The sequence below is a fragment of the Schistocerca cancellata genome, chromosome 6 (assembly GCF_023864275.1).
Source record: "Schistocerca cancellata isolate TAMUIC-IGC-003103 chromosome 6, iqSchCanc2.1, whole genome shotgun sequence".
In the NCBI taxonomy this organism is placed as follows: Eukaryota; Metazoa; Arthropoda; class Insecta; order Orthoptera; family Acrididae; genus Schistocerca; species Schistocerca cancellata.
In genome coordinates, this window is record NC_064631.1 from 217,313,038 (window position 1) to 217,332,584 (window position 19,547).

Below are 19,547 nucleotides of genomic sequence, written 5' to 3' on the forward strand. Positions count from 1 at the left end.
TGATGAAAGCTAAAAAAGTAGTAGAACTCCTCAACACAGTGAAAGTAAAATTAAATCCTATTGGCACTCAATATAGCTGTTTTGATATCAATATACCGGGATTGGGAAAAAAAAAAAAAAAAAAACCACGCTGATATTTATATATCGATATTTTATCAACAGCCCTACTCAACAACATACATCACAAACAAAACAAATTTTTTTTGGCATTTTTTTTTCCTGATACACACACATCAATTCAAATATCGTATCATATTTTCAATCTCGTTATGGAGAATTGGAAACTCTTCCTGAGAAAAACAACTTAGAACTTCTGGATGGTTTTAACATTAAAGAATTTGTCTCTTAAAGGAGAATTACACTGCAGATAGAACAGTTCCATCTGCACAGAGATGCTCTCAACTGCAATGGCAAACAGTCCCAAAAACAAATGTAAGATTGCCAGAGTTCTCAAGACATAAAGAAAACTAACCTTGACATTCTATGAAAACCACAATGAATTTCTCAAAATTTACATTTTCTCTAATTCCACTGAGCTTTGGGAAGGGGACGGCATTTTTTGGCAAAATTTGTCCTTTCCACAGTGCAATTTCCCTTTGAAATGCATCCCCATCAAATCGGAAATAAGTTCTTTCTCACCTTGCACTGTATTACTATAGGCAGTGTGCCATCTAGTCCACATAAAATTTAATGTCTGCAAGCCATTCTGGATGTTCTAATTTTCATTTCTGCTTTCCTTTTTTTTGTTCAGGAATTCAAAAATAGCAAGATTTACATTGAAAAATCATTCCTGGCATGACTCTTGGCTTAACCAATGTACTTTGCAGTAATATATAAATTCTCCACACTCTTTGCTCAATTCTATTGAAAACAATTGCAACTGACAATGTAATACTACATGTGACTTCAGCAAATTCACTATTTGTACCACCAAATTCATCACGTGCTCCAAGCCTGCGAATTTAGCACAAAATGCTTCTTGATGTATAAAACAATGAATCCCATACAAATCTTTTGTAGACAGTTGTAATTTTTTACTCTTTCATCATTAACTTAATCTTCAGATTCTTTCTCCATGGTGTTGTAATGTTGCTTCATACCAAATTTGTGGTACCCTTTGACTGTGCAAGTGTGTAATAGGTCGAGAATCAGGGTGGCTACTCAAAGTTGGAAAAAAATTCCCTGAGAATTCCAGGTGTGAGGAGGAAGATTGTGTCACAATGATGGTATAATATTGTCATGTAGAAGAAGGTGTAAGTAGATGAATGACGAACACTAACTTCACTTAACGAAGGTTTATTCAGCAATTGCACATACAAGAGCACAGAGCAAACTGCCTTCAGCCAGAACACATACAGTATATATACAGCTACAGAACATTCCAGTACAATGATTCTTGACATTTGTGGATACTTCTGGAATGTACTCAACCCGAATAAAGAAATTAAAATTGTAGAGTCCAGGTGAGTTTTGAACTCGTGATCCTCCATGCAACAGTTTAGGATCATAACCACTATACCAAGGTGCTACTCAGCTTCTTCTGCAACAATATTTATAATATAATTAACACCCTTTGAAATACTAAGTATTTTAAAATTTGTGATTTATAAAACTCAATAAAATTCAATTACAATGCTAGGTTAAAAGTGCAGACTTCACTGAGATTTTATGAAATTCCTGAAATTCCCTGACTTTTTCAGGTAAAGTTTAATTCTCTGAGAGTTCCAGGTTTTCCAGAAGAATCGCCACCCTGTAGACTTCTCACCCTTCTCGTATGTCATTCCCATTCATTTTTAAAGACTTGTGGCGATAGATTGTTAGCTGCCTCTTTTTGTGCAAATATCCACTGGATCTGCGACCTTTCTTTGTACCATTAACAAATAATGAAGGATAAACAGCACTAACACAATGATTCTGCAGAACTTAAGAAAATCGTGCCCACTGAAAAATGCTGCACTGCACTGCTAAATGAAACGTCGCGTTGCACCAAGTACTTCCAAGAAGGACCGAGCAAAGCCAAAATGTACCAAATAGTGCCAAGAAAGTCTTAGCATCAGATCACATGCTTGCAGCACATCATGCACATGTGCAGCTTTGCATGCTGTGGCCAAACCTGCTCCAAAAAATCTTTAACCAAATTAAAGGCTTACAGTCTGACTGTTGCTCCTATCAGTTACCTAAATATTTGGATTCTGGGTCTACAAATCCCTCCTATGAGAGAGCCATACATAAGCAATAATATTTTAACAGTACCATAACAGTGGAAGTGAAATGAAGAAGTAGTGTTTTGAGGGTTCTGTACCTCAATTGGTAAAATCAGAACACATATAGGATTACTCTGTTGTCCGACTGTCTGAAACCCTGTATCCCAGGAATGAGTTGATGTGTCCAGTTGAAATTTACGTCAAATATTAATGTGTACGGTTTCTTGTCAATGTAAAAAAGTGAAGCATCCAAGTCAATGCAATCAAAAGACACAGCTATTTATATCACATATTTTGATGCTTGCAAACTCATCAAAACCTACAGGGTACTTCTTGTTGACCTAGTCTCATAAAATTTGGCAATAAGTGAGGTTTCATACTGCAACCAAAGGAAAGAAACCATAAACGTGTTAATTTATAACACACAGAAAAAAAATTGTTAGCGGATATTATCTGTCAGTCCATTTGTTAATCTGTTAAGTCTCCTTTTTCTCAGGAACAGGTAGACACATCAAGTTGAAATTCATAACACATACTGAGGTCTATAGTACTTTGGTGGTGTAAAAATGTGAAGCTTCTAAGTAAGTGCAATCAAAACATACTATCATATATGTCACATATTTTGATACCTGCAAACTCACTCATTAAAACCTATGGGATATTTCCCCTTGACATATAATCACGAAATTTGGAAGAAGAAAGGTTTCGCAGCACAAGTAAAGGAAAAGTCAGAAAATAGTTAATTTATAATTTTATCACATGAAAAAAATATTTCTTTTTTCGTGTATTATTGCCCTTCAAACTTAAAATTAAAACATTCTTGAAAGTCTTGGAATCTGTGGGACTGATGACTTGACAGTATCAATGTTCATAACAGGTAAAAATCATCATGACTGATTCCCAGAATGAATGAACTATCTAAATACATAATTAAGTTTGTACGGAGCCTTCAGGGTGCAAGTCCTACTCGCACCTGGCCAATTTTCATAGTAATTCTTTCTCACTTTTTCTTTTGCATATACAAAGCCAATTATCTGGATAAAGAGAATATTACAGTGAGCTCCAATAAATATTAAGATAACATAGTGCAATCCAAAATAAAGTACTTAGTCGAAGGGAGTTTAATATGTATATAGGGGCAAAAACTATCATAAAAATAAACAAACAGAAAAAATGTGGAAAGGAGCGTGCTTACAAACTAAGTCAAACAAAATTAAATACCTGGGGTTCTGAGTGACTTTTCCAAACCCTAACACTTTTCTTAAACCTCACCAGTCCTTTTCCTTCACCCTTCTTCCTTCTTCCTTCCACTTCATCCCCTCTGCCAGAAGAAGGAGCAATTGACTCCAAAAGCTTGTAAACTGTAATACCTTTTTATATGTGTGTTCTCCTACCACCGCTTGGAGGTGGAGGTAGGAGGATCTCTCCAATTACTTGTGTGTGTGTGTGTGTGTGTGTGTGTGTGTGTGTGTGTGTGTGTGTGAGCGTGCACGCGCGTGCGTGCGTGCGCGCGTGTGTGCACGCGTGCATGCAGAATGTGAATGAGAGTGAGAGGGAGGGGGAGATCGTAGTGTCTATTTACAAGATTGCTAGAATTATTATTGAGTACCTGAGCAAGAACAGAAGCATTATCCCTCAATTCCAAGGCTGTAGGACAGAGATGCATAGACTGAGGCCCACCTCTGATCTGATGGCGGTAGTCCATCACAATTTGTTCTTTTCTTTTTTTATCTTTCATTCACTCTTGCAAAGGAGAGGCAGGTCCTTGTGGAAATCAGTTCTTCTGAGAATACATTACTGTAACTATACTCATAAAATAATGTGAATATTTGTTATACAAATATTTTAACTTTACCCTCCCCCCCTTTGGCCCCTAATTAGTTGGGGGGAGGGGGTGGGGGAGGTGGGGTATGCGACACTTGCAAGTTATATATCCACGCTGTAGGATGATAAACATTTAATGTGAAGGGATCATAACTAGACATGAAGATACAGCAAATTTTTGGTCAGTTTAGTGTGCACAGAATAGTGAAAGTGACAATTACATGCCACCATCAAGAATAGCTGGATCTGATTTAGAAAAATATCAAATTAATTTGGTGACAGAAAATTGTTCAGCTGTTCTAGAAAAATATGAAGTTCAGACTCACCATGAAACCATACAGCAAAGATGACATCACTGATTGAGAGTCGGATCAAAAGATACAGGTCATAGGACTTCAATAACATCCTCTAAGTGCTCCATGAAGAAGATCATATAGGACACAGCAAATATGGTTCCCATAACTTTTTATCCTTTATCTGTAAGTAAACTTTGCTATTAAATGTGAAATAACGGCCTGTGAAAATGAAGTTGATGACAGCTACAAGAAACAGTATCACAGGCCTGCAATTTAGGTTGACACTTGGACACGAGGTGTTCAGCAGCAATCATGTCATTTATATGTGGATTATTTGTTCACGAAGACAGAGAGTCAAAACTAAAAAATATAGTACCTGTCCCTGATGGAGGACTAAAGTTTACAAGCAATGGACCATGGGGTGTAGGTCTTGGTAAACGACAGCACAAATTAGTTCAATGGGGAATGTGGAGCCACAAATGATAGCATGAAATGAATGATTATTTTGTTTTAGGGCACAAAAACAATGAGGGTCATATGAGCCCATGTCAAAACCTTAGGAAAAAAAAAGTTAAAAGCTACTACACGTTTAGCCCAGTAAACGGCAGGAAAGACAGCTAAAAACAGGTAATTGGGGAAAGGTCCATAAGATACGCCATACAGAAACAGAGATTCTTAACTAAAGATTAAATGTCCTTCGCCATATTGCTACAATGGACAAAAAGTAAAAGTCGGTCAACAGTCCATGCATTGTTCACTGAAAAGGCCGATAACTCAGACAGTAAACATAAATTGGGATTTAAGTGGTTAAAAAAGGGTACTCCATCAGGAAATGGTCAACCATCAAAGGTTGTGGGCAATGAGTACAAAGTGGTGGGGAGCACCACTTAACAAATGGCGATGGCCAAAAAGACAGTGCCCGAAACACAACCTAGCTAAATGATCTCCTCATGGCGAGAGGGCTGAGAGGAGGTCGTTCAGGCTGCTGGGAGAGGTTTAGTTTCCTGGAGCTTGTTCCCATGAAGGGAGGACCAGTAGTGATGCCAAAGTGACATCACCTGCTGACAAACAGCAACACAAATATCATCAGAGGGAATGGTGGAACTAGTGGGCCGAGATACAGCGATTGCAGCCTTGGCAGCAGCAGCAGCAGCAGCTGCCTCATTTCCCGATCGACACAAGCAGGAACCCACATAAACATCACAGTGACTCCATTAAGAGTGAGCAAGTGACAGTTTTCCTGGACCCGTTGCACTAAAGTAGGGATGGTGTACAGTACACAGAAGCTCTGAAGGGCACTGAGAGAGTCAGAGCAGATGATGCAATGGAAAAGCATGTGTCTCTGGATGTACTGCGTGGCCTGATACAGGGCAAATACTGAGTAGTGTTCCGGAAGCCGATGATGAAGGCACACCCGATACCACGGCCAGCCCGAGAGCCATCAGTGTACACAAAGGTAGTATCACGAAGGTCATGAAACTTGCAGTGATAGAGCGAGGCTAGAGTAGCACCCTTAGGAAGCGAATGAAGACCAAAGTGAACATGGGTTGCTGCACAAATCCAACGTGGTAAAGGGTTCACACCCACCGGGAAAGTGGCAAGTAGCATGAAGTTAAGCTGCTGGAACTAGGGCTGGGGATGAAAGAAATGAGTAAGCAGAAAGTAGAGTATGACGCCTAGGTTAAATGAAGTCAGGAATGTCATCTAGTGATAACTGTAACTGGTTTAGAAGGGCTATGAATTTGATATGGATTGCTGGAATAGGATTGTGAGGGCCTGTTTTTTATTTGATACCTCAATATAGTTGTACAGGCTTTCTGTGCCATTCTCATTACAATTCAGCACTGGTGTGACTTCTGTCAGATGACAGGGTAATAATGGAGTGAACACTTTTCTGCGCACAAAAGGCCTGAGCCAACAAATTTTGTGCCCTTGCTGCTCTACAGTTTCTAAGTATTTGAAAAAGATAAACATGGCTATCAAAAAGCTGCAATATGAGGTTATTTATTTAACAACTACACCTGAGAACAAAAGTAACTTTTGTGTGATGTGTCACTGCCAAGTAGCTCACCTCCCTATACTTGGACTACACCTATGCAGATCTACTACAGTATAATACAGAAGGTAACAGAATAAAATACAGAAGGATGTACAGAAATGACACTTTTATTCAAAGACAATAATTACACTTAACTCACCATGATTCCTGATGGTTCCTTCGACATGACAAAAGGGAACATTGGTTTGTAATAGGATGTGTGATGACTTCACATTGCATGCTCTGCAATGTGCTCCCATACTGTACACAAGGTTGGCAAGGAGTTCTTGTGGCAGGACTTTTATCCAACATATCATCACATATTCACCAACGAAAATTTCTTGCCTTTGACTGTTCTAGGCCATAACAACAGTTTTAACAATGAATTCACCATTGAAGCTGTACGTCTCAAAAGCCCAATTTCACAGTCATCTAAAAACAAATGACATCTAGGAACAAGTACCCCTATTTCCACAAAACAATAAAGCCTTTGAAAAGAATAAAACAGCTCCAAAAAAACAGTAAAATTGAAGTAAAAAATAGTATCTGGGACCTCATTCAGGAAACAAATATAATCACATTTACAAGAATAATAAACAAAGGAAACAACAAAGAAACTAATTCTGGTCATTAAGAAAGCAAAGCAAAACTCAAATATGTTGACAGGAAATATAGCAATGGAAAATGTGTGCTGGACAGTATGAAATTGGTCCATTCCTCCTTATCTCATAGAGGCAGTGAAGATTGGAAGCCAGGTGTGTTGGAGAACAACTGATAGGTATTATCATCTTTCAGACTAGGTCATTCTAATGTAACTGGATAGATAAAAAGATATGCTCACTGAGTGGCGTCAGGAGAAAAAAAAAAAAAACACACACACACACACACACACACACACACACACACACACACACACACACACACACACACACAAAAGTTTTACTTTGCAAGGTTTTGGGGCTAGTGGCTCCTCCTTCCGGCAGAAGGGTTGATTGTGAAGGAGGAACCCTTCTGCCAGAAGAACGAGCCACTGACTCTGAAGGCTTGCAAAGTAAAACCTTCTTTCACGTGTATGTTCTCCTGCTGCTGCTGCTGCTTGGTCAGTAGATTTTTTTTATCTATCCAATTACATCATATTGTCAAACATTGATAATTTTTGTTGTTATAGACTAAGTCTTTCATCAGGCATAGACAAAATGCACACTCATTCTCACATGTACAGCTCCGCACCCATGGCCACTGTCACCTCTGGGTGCTAAAGCCCAACTGCGGATTCATCAGTGATGAGGGAGCAGGAAAGGGAATTGAGCTGGTACGGCTCGCTATTTAAATTATTTTTGTCTTTCAAAACCACCCGCCTTCTCAGTACTCGCCACGATGTCAATATCAAGATCGGACTGGAGTCTCTGGTCACCGCATATCTTTGGCGAGTTGGCTTTCCGTGCACCGTGAGGCAGACAGAATGAGGTAGAAGGGGCTTGTTGGGAATTAGTGCTGCACTGGGCGTGGGGAGCAATGTCGGTGTCAGAGGTCAAGCCCACTTGGTCGGTGGGCCCTGCAGAAGCAGTCGATTGGGATGGAACACCGTGGGCTCAAAGATCCTAGTGTGTAGGGCAGGTGTTGTCCCAAGGACGATCATCGTGTGGTCATTTAAGAGCTGAGAAGTGACTTCTTGGTTCTGTCCTTGGATTCCGACGAAGAATTACGGCAAGTTTGGTGCATGAGGTGAACACAAGAATTCTAAAAAGGTGCACATTGGTGATGCGTATACCAGACTTGCAAATAGTGTAAGCTTTACTTTGGTACTGCAATCTCCAGTTAGAGCACTGTTTGGGAGGAGAGCGTTGATATCAGCATTGTCATCTATCTGTTCAAGTCACACTGATCCGTTACCTTAAGTTTATGGCAACAAAGAGAGTCGCAGGAACATATTACCGGTACATGGTGTTGTGCCACAACATCAATATTGGTCCTGAACACACAAACAGAAATGGTTCAAAAGTTAATCATTTCTGCAGAACATACTAATGAATAAGAACATCCTATCTCTAGTCACAGACAGGCACAACAAAAAGATTCTCACAATTAAAGCTTTTGACCATTAAGGCCCTCGTCAACAATGGACACACACACACACACACACACACACACACACACACAAACACACACACACACACACACACACACACACACACACACACGACTGTGCAGTCTCAGGCAACTGAAACCACACTGCAAGCAGAAGCACCACTGCATGATGGGAGTGGCGACTGGTTTGGGGTAAGGAGGAGGCTGGGGCAGGGAGGACGAGGGATAGTATGGTGGGGATGGCAGACAGTGAAGTGCTGCATGTTATATGGAGGGCAAGGGGAGAGGTGGGGAGAGGGGGGGGGGGTAGAAGTAGTGGAAAAGGAGAGAAATAAAAAGACTGGGTGTGGTGGTGGATGATAGCTGTGTATTGCTAGAATGGGAACAGAGAAGGGGCTGGATGGGTGAGGACAGTGACTAATGAAGGTTGAGGACAGGAGGGTTATGGGAAGAGTAGGATGTATTGCAGTGAAAGTTCCCACCTGTGCAAATCAGAAAATCTGGTGCTGGTAGGAAGGATCTATATGGCACAGGTTGTGAAGCAGTCACTGAAATGAAGGATATCATGTTTGGCAGGGTGTTCAGCAACAGGGTGGTCCACTTGTTTCTTGGCCACAGTTTGTCGGTGGCCATGCAAGTGAATAGACAGCTTGTTGGTTATCATGTCTACGTAGAATGCAGCACAGTGGATGCAGCTTAGCTTGTAGATCACATGACTTGTTTCACAGACAGTCCTGCCTTTGATGGGATAGGTGATGTTAGTAACTGGAATGGAGTAGCTGGTGGTGGGAGGATGTATGGGGCAGGTCTTGCATCTTGGTCTATTACAGAGGTATAAGCCATCAGGCAAAGGATTGGGAGCAGGGGTTTTGTAAGGATGGACAAGTATATTGTGTGGGTTCAGTGGATGGCGGATTACCACTGTGGGAGGAGTGGTAAGAATAGTGGGCAGGACATTTTTCATTTCAGAGCGCTACGAGAGGTAATCGACACCCTGGCTGAGAATGTAATTCAGTTGCTCCAGTCCTGGGTGGTACCGGGTTATGAGGGTAATACTCATCCGTTGCCAGACGGTGGTACTTTGGAAGGTGGTGGGAGACTAGAAAGATAAGGCATGGGATATTTGTTTCTGTACAAGGTTGGGATGATAATTACAGTCAGTGAAGGCTTCAGTGAGACCCTTGGTATATTTCGAGAGGGACTGCTCATCACTGTAGATATGATGACTACGGGTGGCTAGGCTGTACAGAAGGGACTTCTTGGTATGCAACGGATGGCAGCTGTAGAAGTGGAGGTATTGCTGGTGGTTAGTAGGTTTGATATGGACAGAGGTACTGATGTAGCCATCTTTGAAGTGGAGGTTAGCACCTAGGTAGGTAGCTTGTTGGGGTGAGTAGGACCAGGTGGAGAAAATGAGAGAGAAATTGAGGGTCTGGAGGAATGTGGATAGGATGTCCTCACCTTCGTTCCAGATAGCAAAGATGTCACCAATGAATCTGAACCAGGTGAGTGGTTTAGGATTCTGGGTTTTTAGGAAGGATTCCTCTAGATGGCCCATGAATAGGTTGGCAAATAATGGTGCCATGTGGGTGCCCATGGCCATAACACAAATTTGTTTGTAGGTAATGCCTTCAAATGAGAAGTAATTGTGGGTGAGGATATAGTTGGTCATGGCGATTAGGAAGGAGGTTGTTGGTTTGGAATCCTTCGGGTGTTGGGAAATAGCAGTAAGGCCATGGGCATTAGGAATGTTAAGTGTACAGGGAGGTGGCATCAACAGTGATGAAGAGGGCATTGTGTGGTACCCTTGCAGTTCAAAACTGTGGTGGTGCCTTTGTCCAGAGGTAGGATTATAAGGTCAGGATAAGTTTATGGACGGTGGACTGCGGTTCTTTCTGCAGATGTAAAATTAGTTTACATGTTGAGGGATGTGGGAAATTATGGGGTGGCAAGGTTCAAGGTTAAGAAATTCTGGATAGTTAACAGTTGGTGTGTAGCGGTTCCTCCTGTTTTATTTATCTCTTTGTTTGTTGTCCTTGGTGTCGACGTATGCTACACTGGCTGAAAAATGGGGTTTGTAATTTGGACACTGACTTCAGCAAATAATGTAGCCGACAGATGTACAGTTGCGTTTCACAGTACTTTCATTTCATTTTTTCACAACACCCCATTAATACACAGTGATATGTGTATGGCCAGTGCACTATTGTTTAAACTTTCCATAAGCCTCATTAATAGTTTGCAGGTGAACCTTCACATACTGCTACAATAGTTTACTGTTGGACATCTATGAGCAGAAAAAGCCTAACCACAAAGTTCACAATTCTTGAAGAATAAAAAGGTACATATGGAGCAGACACTGTCAGTGTTTTAACACATGGCAGCCTATTGGTGTTACACTTATTCCACAGTTAATTTGAAGCATTGTTGTTGTTCTAACCAGCACAGGTTACTCGTCAAACTCGTGACCAAAAATTGGGCCATTATGTACCATCACAAAATAGGTGCTGAAACTAAACATTTTTCAAAGTTAAATTTACAGAAATTACAGTTAAAACTTAACTCATTAAATTCACTGAATACATCAAAAAATTGCATCTTTTTAACAGTTTCTTCTACTACGAGGGTTAAGCCGTATTATTTGTTTAAATCATGAAATTAACAAATATAAGTATGCAAACAATACTGTAGACAAAACTGTTAATTACTTTGGAATTAATTAAGGGCTGGCTTTGCTAACATGTTTTCTAATAGAGCCAAATACATCCTTTAAGATAACTATTAGTTGTTCCTCCAAATGTTTATAATTAGTACAGAATTTATATTTGTTTACATGTCAACAATAGAATTTAATTACTGATTTCACCCTATACCAAAAGATACTAACTAGTAATAGTCAAAATAAATTAGAAATTTCCTTGGACCTGTAAAACTTATCAGTCCTTTGAATTTTGAAGGTTTTACACAATAGCATAGAACTTCCTATCACTTCACTTCAGGAAACAAAACTTGGCCAAAAAAAAAGAAGGTGTTTTTAGAACAGTCTTTCATGCAATGCAACATGTAAACATGTACACTGCATATTTTATGAAAGTATAAATACAAATTCCACCATATACAGCATAGTAGCTTCCAAATTACTCAAATTGAAATTGCGATGTGCTTTTGTCAGCCAGTCATAGCTCATCTTATGTGGTCTCACCAGCCAATGACAGTAGGTATTCGGAGCACAAGATATTCATAACACAGAACATGTGATATAGTCAGCTAACAGTAACATGGGTCAAGTAGTGCAAACACATGAACAGGAAAAGTTAATGGTTTAAATTGATATACATACAGTGTAGCTACAAGAAAAGCTAAGCTTTCATGTATAATATTGGTCTATTTTAGTTTGTGTTACCGTTTAACATGTATCAAACACAAATATGAAAGTAAAATGTTAAATAATGGTAAGTATGATAGTTCTTCTGGACTCAAAGTGGGTGGTCCTAAAAGTGTTAATTTTGAATGAGAGTCAAATGCTATGTGATTTAAGAAATTTATCACACATTCTCACACTTAACATAGTTCATTTGGCATAAAAGGAAATGTTCTTTGAAAGTAACACTTCTCAAACCACCGTTCACAATATTTCCCTTTGACCTCTTAGAAATGTAGACAGTTGTAATGTCATCAAAAGCAGTTTGTTGTATTGCATAGTCTTCATCCTAACGCTATCAGTAGACACTTGTGTGTGCTATGTTTTGTTGTTGTAAAAGGCACATTTTCTTTGCAAATAAAGTTTTATTTTGGTGTTATTCTCTGTTATCTTTTTTTCTGCAATAGCGGGCTAAAGTAATATTCTTTGTTAGAGTATCAGTTCTTACCAGCCAAATTGCAAAAATTTAACTGAAAATTAAAACAATGAAAAATTCAAGGTGTTCTAAAAAAATTCCTGTTTTTTTCCAGATGAAAAAATTCCCACATTTTCTCATACCTCCCAGTTGTCCCAGGGCATATAAATCCTGTAGGAAGGATAATTTTGGTCTGTGATAGATTCAATGTGACCCTTGGTATATTTGGAGATGGGTCTGCTCTGCTCGCCGTTATCAACGTGATGACCACAGATCACTATGCTATAATGAAGGGATGTCTGGGTGTAGAATGGATGCCAGCTGTTGAAGTTAAGGTATTAACAGTGGGTGGTAGGTTTGATGGTATGAATGTATTGGCGTACCCAACCTTGAGGGGAAATCAAACAATGGAAAATCCAGGATGGAATGTAGCAGTATTATGAAAATGACAATAGTGTATCACCACATAGCGGAGATGCTGAGTAGCAGACAGGAACAACAAAAAGACTGGATTCAGCTGCCAGAGACAGTTGTCATGTGTATGTGAGCTGCATTTGTGTGTGTGTGTGTGTGTGTGTGTGTGTGTGTGTGTGTGTGTGTGTGTGTGTGTGTGTGTCAAAGGTCGTGTTCTTGTTGGCTGAAAGCTCACTTTCCGAGAGTCTTTTTGTTGTGCCTACGACTCAGCATCTCTGCTATATGGTGAGTAGCAACTATCCTCTTTTGTAATATTGTTATATTCAAACCTTGAGGAGACACTGACATCAAGGAAAGTGGCCTGCTGAGTTGAGGAGGAGGAGTAGGTGAAATTAATGTTACTGTAATAAAATGAGTCTATGAATGGATCATTTAGCTAACAGAAACTAATACAATAAGGATTGAGAAGAGGGGACGAGGAGGAGGAAAAACTGAATTACATGAGTAACAAGTAGTATACAATATATTATGTACATGTTTGATCAAGAGCTGCACTGAAACAGAAAGAATAATTCTGCAAACATTCTTCTTAGATATATATAGTACTGGAAATATATATGTATGGTAATAATATAATGTCCTGTGCCGAGGACCTCCCATGGGGTAGACCGTTCGCCGGGTGCAAGTCTTTCGATCTGACGCCACTTCGGCGACTTGCGCGTCAATGGGGATGAAATAATGATGATTAGGACAACACAACACCCAGTCCCTGAGCAGAGAAAATCTCCAACCCAGCCGGGAATCAAACCGGGGCCCTTAGAATTGACAGTGTCGCGCTGACCAGTCAGCTACCGGAGGCGGACTACATGTATGGTAAACCTGTGCTAAAACAACAATTATCTCTGAGTGCACTTCCCATCCATATAAAAAACAATATGGATATTATTAACAAAGTTATACTATTGGATGACATGTACCCAGTTAAGTATATCATCATCACTAACATACAGTCTAGCTTCCATTTCTTATATTTTTCATGATAAATTCTCCTTTTTTGAGAATAGTTTACTATGTATCTATTACAATATACTGTGCCTTCACTCTTAAAATATTTATGTAAACATAGTTTATTAAGTCACTAATGCTAGACACTGATCCGGATGGCCATGCATGTTAAAACACTGCTTCCGAGACATGGAAGTGCGCTGGCCCCAGATTGAATCCGTCCAGTGGATTGAGGTGAGAGTCGACACGCTGGCCAGCCTGAATGTGTTTTTTAGGCAGTTTCCACATCCAACTAGGTGAATACTGGGGTGGTACCAAAGTACTGCCTCAGTTACAATATTGGCAAATATTTAGAAAACCTTCACTCACTTTCACATGAATAACACGACGTGCAGACAGTTGGAGTACACACATTCTGTCTGGGTGATAACAGAGTGGCAACAGGAAGGGCATCCAGCCACCCCTTAAATTAACCATGCTGACCCTGCACCATTGTGGGATAAAGACCCAAGAAAAGAGTCACTGATGATACAACTGATATCTGGTTTTCTTGGTCACAAGTGTAGAGGACAATACATTTAACAACTGGGTAGATGTCTTTGTGTTTTTACCTCCTCTCTCCTTTCTCCAAAATCTTCATTGCTTCTTCCACATGTCCTCCAATTACTTATTGCAACAAGTCTTGTGCCCCCATTCAACACTCATTGCCATTCCTTCCTGACCCCACATCAAACTCCCCTTCTCCCTCCTCCTCCTATTTTGTTTCTCAACATGTGCCTCATTATGCACTGAGAGTATATATACAAATGCAGCATTGGATTATATCTTCATTTGCCCTTAGATTACATTTAAATCTTTTGCTGTATATGACCAATGTCGAGTGACAGTGTAGAAATATTACTACTCGGGGTAATTTATTCAGCAAATATTCCCTTTTACCTTTTGGCATTTTGTTCAGTGATAATAGAAACGATATATATACAACTTTTCGGAAATCTCACACACACACACACACACACACACACACACACACACACACAAAGCACCGTCACTGCTCCCCCCTCCCCCCTCTGTGAATGACAAAGACAGTGAGGCATACATTACAGAAGTGGAGGAGGAAACGAAATTAAATTTTTAGGGTAGGTCGAGAGGGTACATAATTTATTTCAGTTATTATAAAATTCTGTTAAATTTGCAAAAGAACTGGCATTATAAGCCCACTTACCAGTATGATTTTGCACCCCCCCCCCCCCTCCCCACACACACACCCTCTGGCATGGATGCGTGCACTGATTGGTTGGGAAGGTTGTCATAAGGTCCTTGTATCCTATTCTGAGGCAAGTTTTCCCATGTATGTTGTAACTGGTCCTTGATATACTGGATGTGAAATGGAGCTGACATCCAAGCTGATCCCACATGTTCTATCAAGGAGAGGTGTGAGGTTCTTGCTCCTCTTGGGAGTACTTCAAAGCCACATGTTCATACACACACAAGCTATGTGTGTGGATGAGCACTGTCCTGTTGAAAAATGCATGACATGATAGGTAACTCATGAGAATGCATGATAGCTGTGACATATTGTTGTGCGATTAGAGTTCTCTCAATCCCTACCAGCCGTGATCTGAAGTCATACTCATTGGTTTCCCACACCATGATGCCAGAAAAACATTGGAAAATGGTATATCTCCTCAGGTCACAGCCATACTCACCCACAATGGTCATCCAGGGTAGTGCATAACCACAATTCACAGCTGAACACACAATTATATTTTGACTAAAGTTCAGTCTTGATCACACCATTTATGTTTTAATGATATAGGTAACCGGTTTCGGTTCTTTCAGTTGACTGCGTAGCAGCGAGGAGAGCTCCGCCTACCATCCTAAGGGAGCCATGGGTCTGATGATGGTTTTGTAAAAAGAACCGAAACCGGTTACCTGTATCATTAAAACATAAATGGTGTGATCAAGACTGAACTTTAGTCAAAATATAATAATTAATTGATCACTGTTTTCCAAAAATGTTTACCAAAATTGAACACACAATGCCAGTCATCAGCACTCCATGTTTCCCAGTCTTGGCACCACTCCAAACACAGCAGTTTGTGTTGCGGTGTTAACAGCAGCCTACATGTAGTATGATAATTCCCTAGTCTAGCTGGTGCTAGTCAATGAGCAATGGTGTGGGATGATGCCGAACGCTGCAGTCTTTTACATTCTCAGACGGAAGGTGCAGACTGAAAGGGTTACGGTGTGCTTGATGCACAATATGGTGAGCCTGCCTTGTAGTGGTCAGTGTTAAATGGAAGCTTGACCATGAGTACACTTGCCCTTCCCATGCAGTCCATTGTCAGTGCAGTGCCACATAAATGCACCACAGATCTGAACACTGCACAATTTGACCATCCAGCCAAATGGATAGGCCCCTTTCAAACTGTCAGATGCTGATAATGCCACTTCAAACACATACGTAGCAGCATCACTGCGTCCTTCAAAGTGATCACTCAACATTTGATGCTATTCATGCTCCTTATATACCCTACCAGGCCTGGTAACAACACTAAACATGATCAACACTAACAAACTATGGTGGCAATTTTACTGCTTTCAGGGAATTGGAAGGCTTAATCATTTACACATCCACTGATGGTTTTTACCATGTTCTTCGGCCTCTGCCATGTTGGCAGGTTGAACAACATTCACTTTGCACCATATGGCAGTTGTATGTGTGTTTATAAAAATCTATCTTCATCTTTTAATGAAGAACTTTCTTATTGTAGATTTCATAAACTTCGTGTTATCAGTGGTCTATGTAAATTACAAAAGAAAATGTGGGGTGGTATTATTTATACATTTCATGTACTAATATAAAGATGTCTTTCATATGCTACATTATTAAGCTGCATTGTTTATGTATGTAGGAACATTTATAAACACTTCTTCAATGCTTAAAGCTTCAGGGCATTTGACAACAGCAGCTTGTCCTAGCCAGCTAATATGACTGACTGTAAATTCTACTATCTAATTTCTATATGCCTTTAAATAATGTCAAATGCATGATTTTGGTACACTTTTTTGATCAAGTAGCTGAGTTAGTGGGCTTGTCCAAAGGATGAAAATACTGTCAAATCTAGTCATTGAATACATTAAGTCACAATGCAGCTTTTTGGTGGAACTATCTTTCATTTTTGTAGGCCAGCTTTCAGCAAAACTTGAATTGAAATTAGGATCGAAGCTGAGAAAGGAAGGACTGGCACATGTGGAGCTACTGAAGTTTGTCACAGTATAGTTCCGAGGTTCACACTTCGATGGTGGATAAAATTGTTCATAACATAATTATGCACCCTATTTTGGCTCATTTTGTGTATGTGTATGAAAAAATTTATATTAAAATATAATTTCAAAACCAAATATTATTAACAAAGTCAAAACAATTGAACAGAAGAGTATTTTAGCAGGTAAAGCCTTTGGACAAGACTGGAAGCTCACTGGGGGACAGTGTCCTCAAGTAAACTTTGGCAACTGTTTTCATGTTTTACTGACTAGTACAGATTACTACAGTACTGTACAGCACGAGTATTTGTACACTTTTACTTTTAAGAATTTTGCTGCTTGTCTCCTAAATTCAGAGTTTGGAATGCCTCATCATTTTGAAAACATCTGCAGCACTCTTTCTATTTTTGCTAGGTACTTCTATGCTATGGAGGAATCTTAAAAAATTCTGAAAGGATGAGAGTACTGTATTTTAGAAATATATGTCAGCTCTACTCTAGTTATTTCTCATTTGGTGACTAGTAATTTGCTACTTCTCTGCCACTATAAATATCGTGAGTAGTTTTTTTAAAGCTATGCCCCGTGAGATGTCTCATATAATAGCACTTATTTGTCTTTGTGAAATACTTACTTTCAACAGGGCATTTGAAAGTTCTTTCTGGCATGTGTGTTAGAGTGTGTTCCTTTAAGTGTTCTGATCGTAAGAAAGACTTGCCACATCCATCCATCATACAGTGGTATTTCCTTTCATTAGTATGCTTATACTGATGGCGCTTCAGTTTGCTTGCACTTTCAAATGCCCAGGTGCAGTCCTGGTGGGAAGAGAGAACATTGGGTAAAAACAAATCTAATGTAGTTTAGTTTAGTTAATTTAATTGTGTTTTTGACTGGTTACTGCAAGAACATAGCCTATGAGTGGGTCCCGACCCCCTCTGTCACATAAATGAAGTTATGTGTGACCTAGCTGCCATATAGTGAAACTGAAAGATATTTTGATTTTCAATAATATGGCAAAAAGAGATACATACTACCGACAGCCAACAAGGCCATAGATAGATTCAAACTATTGCTACATCGACAGCATTATCAGCTGCTACACATCCTTATTTTAGCCAAGATGAAGTACTGTACATTGAGAGCCTTATTTGAGCTGAGTAGTCTTAATTTCAATACAGCAGTCTCTTACTTTTACAGCTTGTGATGTCTTAAATGTCATGGCAAGAGAAAGGAAACAAAGATTTTTACTATAGTTGTCAAGTCCAGTTCTGTGGTACTTCTAAGAGCATATAAACAAATTCAATGTAACTTAACAAAATTTGTAATAAAGTTCAATTACATTAAACATATTTTTAAATAATTAATTGTCTAAGAAGTATATCATTAATGTAAAAGAAATTTTTATTTTTTATTTGACAGACCTATCTAACCTTCAATCACGATTCTGACTTTATATAACATGGATAGTGTAAGGAAACAACACTTTCATTTTGTTGTACTACATTAAAATATTTTTAGTCAAATTCGTTAACTCAGTTTATAACTTGGCTGTTGCTATCATCTAAAAATAGTTCATACACAAAAAATTCACGTAATGATTTTTGTGACTGAACTATGGATTAAATATTGCTTTAATCTATTTATTAAAATTAATTGTTTTTACTCACATTCTTTTGTTTTGTAGTTTTTATTTTTTCAGATGTTCTGTCATTACCTTCGGAGTGTAATGTTTACAAGTCGTAGAGAAAATGATACAAAAAATAATTTTTTCATTATTTTTGTAACAATACTTATCTTGATTTGGAGAATACTAACTTATTTCTCTGGCGGACAGTATTTAATTTTAATGGTGGTTTATGTAACACTTCAACAATATGCATATTTCAGCAATATTTACATTGGGAGGCAGCTATTGATCGTCTTTTTGTACTATGTGCCTGTGCATAAAGATGGTTCACTTCTTGAATGGCGATATGGCATGTCTTCAAGTTTTACTAGAAGCATGATATTCTACTGCAAAATATCTTATTCGTAATATCCTTAGAACACAGAGTCCAACCATCACAACTCTAATGTATTTGTAAATCAACATCATACTAACAACAAAGTATGTTGTACATCACAGTAGAGCTTATTAGCATCAAAGACTTTATAACCATATTATTATGGATAAATACAAACTCATTTATGAGGTCACATATACTAAAAGTCTAGTTGAAATCAATGCGTGAATCAGTGTTAAGATCACAAAATTATTGTATTTTTGTGTTCCGTTTTGTTTTACAAATAAATCTGGCTGCTATAGTTTCAAGCTGACTGTTGAAATAGTAATTTTGAGAACGTTCTTCATCACTTCAGGAAATTGAAGCATTTTGAGTACATTAAAGTTATGAAACTAGAAGATTAAAACTGTGTGCCAGACCAAATGGCAAAGATCCCGAGTTCTAGTCTTGGTCTGGCACACAGTTATAATCTGCCAGGAAGCTTCATATCAGCACACAGTCCGCTGCAGAGTGAAAATTTCATTCTGTAAATTAAAGATTTAAAAAAAATCTGAAACTGAATTTAGGTACTT

At 39.0% G+C, this 19,547-nt stretch overlaps 1 protein-coding gene across 3 annotated transcripts in view; it reads right to left on the reverse strand.

The window, feature by feature from the left end:
• LOC126190890 (uncharacterized) overlaps positions 1–19,547 on the reverse strand; it is a 136,296-nt gene that overhangs the window by 41,557 nt on the left and 75,192 nt on the right. For all 3 annotated transcript variants that reach the window (XM_049931500.1, XM_049931499.1, XM_049931498.1), the window contains exon 6: positions 17,607–17,787. In XM_049931500.1, the coding sequence (XP_049787457.1) occupies positions 17,607–17,787 (181 nt within the window). The remainder of the gene's footprint in view (positions 1–17,606; positions 17,788–19,547) is intronic.